We start from the raw sequence: 8,845 nt of genomic DNA, 5'->3' as shown, positions 1-8,845 counted from the left end.
TTTTATGTCAAATTTTTTATTTTATACTAAAAAATAAAATGAGTCCATCCGACTTATTACACAAAAATGAAAAAGATGAAAAGAGTAGATCTCTTGTGAGACAGTCTTATGAATCTTTATCTGTGAGACGGGTTAATCTTACCGATATTCACGATAAAAAGTAATACTATTAACATAAAAAATAATATTATGAATGACCCAAATAAAATATATGTCTCACAAAATACGATCTGTGAGATCGTTTCATACAAATTTTTGTCAAATGAAAAATAACAATACAATGTATAAGACAGTGAAAGCGAAACTAATGGCATCTCAAAAAAATTTCATTGACCATAGATCGTGAGAGGGACAGAGAAAGTATTTCTTCAAATAAAATGAAATATAAGGGGCGAATTTCGTAATCACAACCAAAGTAGTACAAAACAAGTCCCCATTGACCGAGTCAACGCTCCGACAGATCAGACGCGAGCCTGGAGGCGATGGCCGAATGGTACATAGCATCGTGGAAACTGGATGTCTCAATCGTCTTCCTACGTAGCTCCCTCGCCTTCTCCGCCGTGAACCTCCCCCTCAAGCCCTTCTCCTTCTCGTCGGAGCTCCGATTGTTGATGTAGTCGGGCTGCGTGGACCATCCGAAGATCGTCGTCCACCACTTGTTGGACGGATTCGCATTCGGTTTCGGGTCGGGTTTGAAGGAGCAGATTATCGGAGATCGAATTGGGGAAAATGTGGTCGCCATTGTTGTTGATTTCCTCTTTCTATTTTGGTCACTCCAGTGAAGAAGAAGAAGCAGACGGGGGGTTAAATGGGGGAGGAGGGGGAGTGGATCAGATTGTACACGTGGCAAAATAATATTTAATTAAATTAATTCTTTTATTATTATTATTATTATCATCATTATCATCGTCATCATCCTCTATTCTATTTTATTAAAGTTGAGAGCATGATAGTAACCACCTAAAAAAGACATAAATTTTTTTTTCCAACTTTACCCTTATATGCTATTAATATTACACTTTTTTTGTTTTTTTTTTATATTCAATATACACTTTTATTTTTATTTTTTTATTTAAAAAATTCAAATATCAATTTAGTCTCTCAATAATTTGTCAAATTTCATTTTAGTTCATCAATAATAATAAAAAGACTGTACACACGTATCGCGTGCGCAGAATAACCAGTTATTATAATATATACGTTTGTGTTCCTGTGGGCGGTGGAATTCGAGCAGGATAGGGTATTTTTGGGAAGTGGTAATACTTTATTTTAAACTTTATCTTTGTTTAATTGATAATAATAAGGTAATAAGCTTTTTCATTTAAAATTTTAACCAATTCAAAAATGTACATCAAATACTTATACCGTGATCTTGATAATAAATCGAGATGATTATAATAATAAAAATATATATTTTCGATTAAAAAATTTTAAAAATAATTTTGAAATTACATTAATCCATATTTGTTATTACATCTGCATAAATTAAAAAATTTGATGGATTTAAAATTGATTACAACTTAAATGCAAAACTGAGCATAAAGACATGAGACATCCCAAAATCATGCTAATATTAACCTTAATAGGAATGGAACTATGATTTGCAAACTTAAAGTAACATCCAACTTCTAATTTACTTTCATCCAAACAATTAGAGTTGTAAATTTGAGTTGGTTTGTCGAGTTGATCTGTTCCACCGTACAATTTAATTGAGTTTGGTTGAAAATTTTCAACCTATTTAAAAGATGGCCCAGATGGACAACCCATGCGGGTCGTGGGCCTAGACGGGCATGGAAGAAAAATAAAAAATATTTGTTTTATATTATAGATTTATGATGATATATGTATTTTTTAATGAAAGTTGTGTATTTATTTTTATTAATCACTTTCTATAAAATACAGACGTGTGAAATCAATAATGATAAATTTTATTGGTATTTTTTTATAAATAAATATTTCTTTATTTATGAAATTTTTAAATAATTATAATGATTTTTTTTTCTTTTTTTCAGACTGATCTGCCTAACCCGCAACCCACCTTACGTCGGAGATTTCTAACCAGTCGAGATGGCGGTCCAGCCTGCTTCATCAAATGACGGATTTTTGGTGGGCCGGCTGATAAGTGCATTTTATGCACTTAAATTATCCTTATACTTCAAATAGATTGTTAGTCTTTTTTGGATGGAATTATGCGCTTTTGTTGTTTTTTCGTGTGATTGCAGGAACCTAGGTAAGGCTGTCATTTGGGTGCGAAGGTAAGTGAAAATGGCACCTAGTAGAAAAACATGCAAGAAGTGCAGCTCTGAAGGCAGTGAGACTCGCGCATATGCGCGAGCGATGCACCAGCGAAGGAAAAAGAAGACCCCGTGTGGGGACCCCGACGCTAATCATGTTCTTAATCATCATGGGGACTAATTAATCAATTAGTATAAATAGGGTCTAAAATTTTTTTTTTGTTTTTAAAATACAAAGCGGAAACGTAATGTAATTCAATTCAAATTACATATTAAACATAAATATACAAATCTTGTATTATCAACAAGAATTTAACTAGGTTCAACTATATCTCAGTGTTGAATCCTAAGTTGCTTCGAAGCCCGGATCTCCACGCTATCTAGTCCAGCCTCTTTCTCTTCTTGACCCTGATCCTATCTCACCTGTTGCCATGCACACATACAGACAAGACAACAGCCGGATAACTCCGGTGAGAATTACATTCTCAGTATAAATCATGTATACATGCAATCATAAAACAATGTAAAAGCATATAACAGATATGTCTAACATGTATTCAAATCAGAAAATAAATCCATATCAAGAATAAATCCTATTCTAAACATGTACCATCATCAGGAACATAAATCAATATGTACCACATTCAGGAACATAATCAACATCAATCAATATAACTGTCAATTAGACTCGTGACTCCACATTTAAGACTAGACTCAATCCTAGTCTAGGGATCCCGGTTTCCAGAAGTTAGCATTCCTATATCGACCAACAGTAATAGAAAAGACTCCAGTTCTATCCACGTCGATAGGGTATCGATCACCAGTAATAGAAGAAATACCAATTCTATCCACATCGATATGGTATCGATCACCAGTAATAGAAGAAGCTCGTATTCTATCCACATCGGTATAGTATCGATCACCAGTAATAGAAAGAACTCCGATTCTATCCACATCGATATAATATCGATCACCAGTAATAGAAGAAGTTATGATTCTATCCACATCGATACGGTACCGATCACCAGTAATAGAAGAAGAAGCTCCAATTCTATCCACATCGATATAATATCGATCATCAGTAATAGAAGAAGTTATAATTCTATCCACATCGATAGCCAAACATCCGGTGACAGACTTTGGCACTATCGCCAATACACTATCTTGTGACATCGTGCAATGTGCCCGTGGCGATCCCACCACTATCGGGCACTTCTGTCACAAGATTACTCGTCTAATACCTGCTGTCTATAAATCAAGAGAACAAGTACATCAATCAAATCAATACAATAAGATAAAGTATGTGATTTAGGGAAACTCGAGCCAAACCTCACTCGAGTTGTGCAATCCCAACTCAACATTAATTTATACATTTCTCTTCTCGCTCTGACGAAGACGAAGTCCTGCATTCAATCCTGTCCATTCTCAATCTGGTAATAACAATACCGAACAGACACAATATCAGTATATAACTCAATTCAACACATGTTCTGATCAATACTCAAATCAAAACATAATCTGATCAATGCCCATCGACATATGATATCACAATACCATCTCACTCAATATCGAATCTGATCAATATCAATCAACTGATCTTTCGACGGCATAACAATACAGTCTCGATAACCCCGTCAGTCCCAACCTCACAGATATAATACCAGAACTCATAATCGATATCGGTGCAACTCATAATTTCAATAACAATACAAATCTGATATCGAATCTCAATTAATCAATTCCAAAAATCATAACAATCACATAATCAGTCCGTTTCTTAATCTGACTTCGATTCTATGATGTCTAACATGTCAAGAACATCATATATGACGTGTATTCAATTCCAACAACATCATAATTTCAGAACATGTCTAAACGTAATAAAACTTACGTCCAGTTGTAGCTGTCGCCGCTAGGAATACGGTACTATACCCGGATTCGAAAACAGACGGACGGATTGTTCACAAAAGGCGTAAGGATTTTCTATCACTTTTCCCTAACCCTTTTCTCGGTTTTCTTGCCAACTTATGAAGGAAATTGCATTGTATATATATATATATATATATACATCAACGATGCATGCTGAAGCCAAGTGGATCATCCTTCATAAAACACGTCTCGCGCATATGCGCGACATCAACCGGCGCATATGCGCGAGACACCATTTCTTGGCGCGTGTGTCTCGGCATCTCTCGCGCATATGCGTGCCTTCCGTTGCGCATGTGCGCCGAACTCACTGCCCTGCTCGCGCATATGCGCCCATTCACGTCGCGCATATGCGCCGAGCATTTCCTTGGCTACTGGACACCTCGCGCATATGCGCGCCCTCACGCCGCGCATATGCGCGGAGTCTTCTGTCAAAACCGCGCATGTGTGCGCACCAACTCGCGCATGTGCGCGCATGACATTTCCTTCGCACATATTTCGCGTCTGTTCTCGTCTTTCCCGGTCCACTCCGTTCCGTCTATAATCACTTCAATTAATCAAGAAATCATCTCAGATTAATATCAGATTACGGTAAATATACCCAAATCATTTCCGATTACGGTAATCAAATTCTCGGGCCTTACATTTCTCCCCCTCTAAGATATGATTTCGTCCTCGAAATCACAGACAATCAATTCAGATAAGGAAGGAATGTATACTCAAGGTTACTTCAGAAAATTCATTCTATCAAACCATTCTGATAAAATTAAGTGCAAATACTGGCTATACAACACTCGTATATATCAATCAACAGCTCATACCAAATCAATATCATCAGCTGTTATCAAATGCAATCTCAGATATCATCGTAATATCATTCCCATTCAGGAAAAATCCGCAGTACTCACTGTACAATACCTCGACTAAAGCTATCTCGATACTCATTTGATAGATATCATTATACAATAATTCATAAAGTGACAAGACATCAGGTCACCAGTGCTAAAATCTAGCACTACAGTTCCTGGATATCCTCCAGTATCTAGATAGTTCACTCCAACTATCCGTCAATCTATAATCCATAGATAAAACATCATGCTATACATTCTGCCAAAAGTTTAAAATCAACCAAAAATCACGGTATGATATAATTAACTATGGCATTCAATACCATCTGACCCATTTTATGACATACCTCTCAGTCGTCTTGTCATATCTGTACGTCATCCTGTACAATAAACATATGTCGATTTGAACAATCGTTCAATCATAACCACATCCTGGTACATTCTTGGCACGATTTCGGTAAATCTATCACCAGATGCATAGAATTGTACTCCAATTTCTATTCAGGAATCGATAATCTGTATAACCAATCTTCTGGTTTCTATCTTCAAGTCTTCATCTGTCATCGACTTAGACATTTCAATACAAACTCTGACATAACTGATTTCGTTTGTTTACATCAAAACTATCCGTTCGAATTATCACACATCACGTGTTATCAGAATAGTACTGACTCTACTACTGTGTGCTTCTGACAATACCTGTCATTTCGAATTCGAAATATCCGGCACAAACAAATCAGCTAATTATATAAAATAAAGCATTACCTACCTGGTATTCTGATTAACACACTGTCCTGACTATCGAAATCAAGTTCTAAACAATCTGATCACTGTCTCAACTGTGCTACAATCAATCAGTATACTATCTTCAGATATCACAGATTCTGAATGCAATCTGGATTCATAGTCGAATAATTTTGTATACAACAATCTCAGTTTCCAGAATATTCAATACAAATTTCAACTGTTCGATTCAATCAATCATACGCTGCGAATATATCAAAATATCGTAGATAACACGAGCATAAGGTCATCAGAACACTTCGGAACACAGGATTTATCAATCCATACACAGAACTGAAGTATTTCTCAGAGGAACACATAATCAGATGTAACTCGAACTCTCAGACAGTAAATCTTCTAACTGACATTTCAGTTTTTTTCAACTCAATCAATATCATTCTGTACAGAAGTCTAAAATGAAATTCATACCTGATATCAAATCAAGGCTGAAGTCACTCTCCCTGATATAAGACAAATCCGGAATTCATTTGGAACGACTACAGCAACTCTCCTGCTACTGACAAATCATTCTCAGATAGGCTCAACTTCAGTAATCAACTGAATACATAAGGAATTACTCCATTCTTTTCGCTAATCATCGAATCATACATAATACGGATATCAAGGTATTCAAAATCGAGAATCCTTACCGTGTATCATTCGTTCATCGGCCATTTCAGGTCCGAATCTTACCATCTCCTGGCAAGAATCTATAATAGTTCTGTACTTGTTAGCATATTAATATCAATAATGTAATCAGAATCAGATAAAACAAGTACAATACAATCTAATTCAATCTCATTCTCTTTTTACTGCAGTACACAATATATCACAGAATTCACTGATATCAATTCCTTTCCCCAAAAGGTACAAGGACCAATACTACAGTAATACAGACCCAGCAGGTACAACATATCTCAATACAACTCAGTCAAAGATAATCGTAGGGAATGCATTAGTATATATCAATACATATGCAACATAATCATAAAAGATTATTACCTGCCAATATATCATCACGTGTGTCCTGGGTCTGTTCCTCGATCACTACCACCAGATGATTCTGCTCCCTGACATCTTCGGGAACCTTTCTGTGGACAGACTCTAGCAAAGTGTCTTTGCTGTTTACAGATATTGCACCGACCAGTCACTCCCTGGCACTGCTCCATGGGACGCCTCCCTCCGCAAGTCCTGCAATAAACTCCAGTATAACTCGGGCTAGAACCACTGGAGCTAGATGAACCGCTCCCTAACTTCTTGAACTGCTTCTTTCGAGCTTTCAGCAAATCTTGCTTTCCACTCGTGCTGCCGCGATCAAGTCGGAGAGGGGATTGCTGTGTCTGGGGTTGCATCGCACACACCCTTCCTAATTGTCTAATCAGACTCGCCTCCGCTCTCTTCGCTCTACTCAAGGTATCAGCAAAATGGTAAGGTCGCTGCATATTCATCAATGCAACTATCTCCGAGTTCAATCCTCTGATGAACTGATCAGCTACAGCTTCATCATTCCCAGCTATCTGAGGAACAAAACGCAATAAGGTAGAGAATTTAGCAACATATTCTTCAATATTGAGTTGGCCTTGTCTCAAATTCTCAAACTCTGCTCTCTTGTCCTCTCGGTACGAAACTGAGAAAAAATCTTCGATAAAATTCAGTTCTGAATGTTTCCCACGAAATCACTGTACCTCTCTGTTCTAACATTCTTTTACTTGTAATCCACCAACTCCTGGCGGCTTCTCGTAACTGGTTAGGCACCATTTTAACTCTCTGTTCATCCGTACAATCAAGTAAATCAAACAGTATTTCCATGTCATCAAACCAGTTCTCACAATCTTCAGACGTTTCGATACCACTCAGAATCGGCGGCTGAAATAACTGAAACTCCTTCAACTTTATTTCCATCTGAGTTTCTGACACATCTATCAGAACAGTCGAAGTACTACCTCGTTCTGGAACTCTTCTAGGAGGAATATCTGATAATCATAGATGTTAGTAATAACAGGAGACAAATTCCGTCTCAATCCCAATCCTGATCAGCTTACCCCTGATCAAGAATTGGTTCTGATTTATTTTCAAATCAGATACATTACCAAATCAACTCAGGTAATCAGGTAACATGTATTTAAAAGCAGTAAACATACTATCATGCTAGCATACACAATGTAATTCCACATTATAAGTAATCACATGCTAGCAATCAAAAGCAGGAAAGAAAACCTCAGTCTACCCCGCTCACTCTCTTCTATCTCAATCTCAAGAACCTACAGTTCTAGAACCTACTGTTCTGGAGCCTAATGCTCTGATACCACCTGTTGTGGGGACCCGGACGCTAATCATGTTCTTAATCATCATGGGGACTAATTAATCAATTAGTATAAATAGGGTCTAAAATTTTTTTTTGTTTTTAAAATACAAAGCGGAAACGTAATGTAATTCAATTCAAATTACATATTAAACATAAATATACAAATCTTGTATTATCAACAAGAATTCAACTAGGTTCAACTATATCTCAGTGTTGAATCCTAAGTTGCTTCGAAGCCCAGATCTCCACGCTATCTAGTCCAGCCTCTTTCTCTTCTTGACCCTGATCCTATCTCACCTGTTGCCATGCACACATACAGACAAGACAACAGCCGGATAACTCCGGTGAGAATTACATTCTCAGTATAAATCATGTATACATGCAATCATAAAACAATGTAAAAGCATATAACAGATATGTCTAACATGTATTCAAATCAGAAAATAAATCCATATCAAGAATAAATCCTATTCTAAACATGTACCATCATCAGGAACATAAATCAATATGTACCACATTCAGGAACATAATCAACATCAATCAATATAACTGTCAATTAGACTCGTGACTCCACATTTAAGACTAGACTCAATCCTAGTCTAGGGATCCCGGTTTCCAGAAGTTAGCATTCCTATATCGACCAACAGTAATAGAAAAGACTCCAGTTCTATCCACGTCGATAGGGTATCGATCACCAGTAATAGAAGAAATACCAATTCTATCCACATCGATATGGTATCGATCACCAG

The 8,845-nt window shown here is 36.8% G+C and overlaps 1 protein-coding gene across 1 annotated transcript; it reads right to left on the bottom strand.

The window, feature by feature from the left end:
• Nucleotides 1–445: 445 nt before the first annotated feature.
• Nucleotides 446–742, bottom strand: LOC142550216 (uncharacterized). The gene has a single exon (XM_075659454.1). It carries the CDS (start codon nt 740–742, stop codon nt 446–448), a length of 297 nt encoding a protein of 98 aa, XP_075515569.1.
• Between the last annotated feature and the right edge of the window lie 8,103 nt (nt 743–8,845).

The sequence above is a fragment of the Primulina tabacum genome, chromosome 6 (genome assembly GCF_025594145.1).
Source record: "Primulina tabacum isolate GXHZ01 chromosome 6, ASM2559414v2, whole genome shotgun sequence".
Taxonomy (NCBI): Eukaryota; Viridiplantae; Streptophyta; class Magnoliopsida; order Lamiales; family Gesneriaceae; genus Primulina; species Primulina tabacum.
The sequence above is the reverse complement of the archived record's forward strand: the minus strand, read 5'-3'. Positions and strand labels throughout refer to the sequence as shown.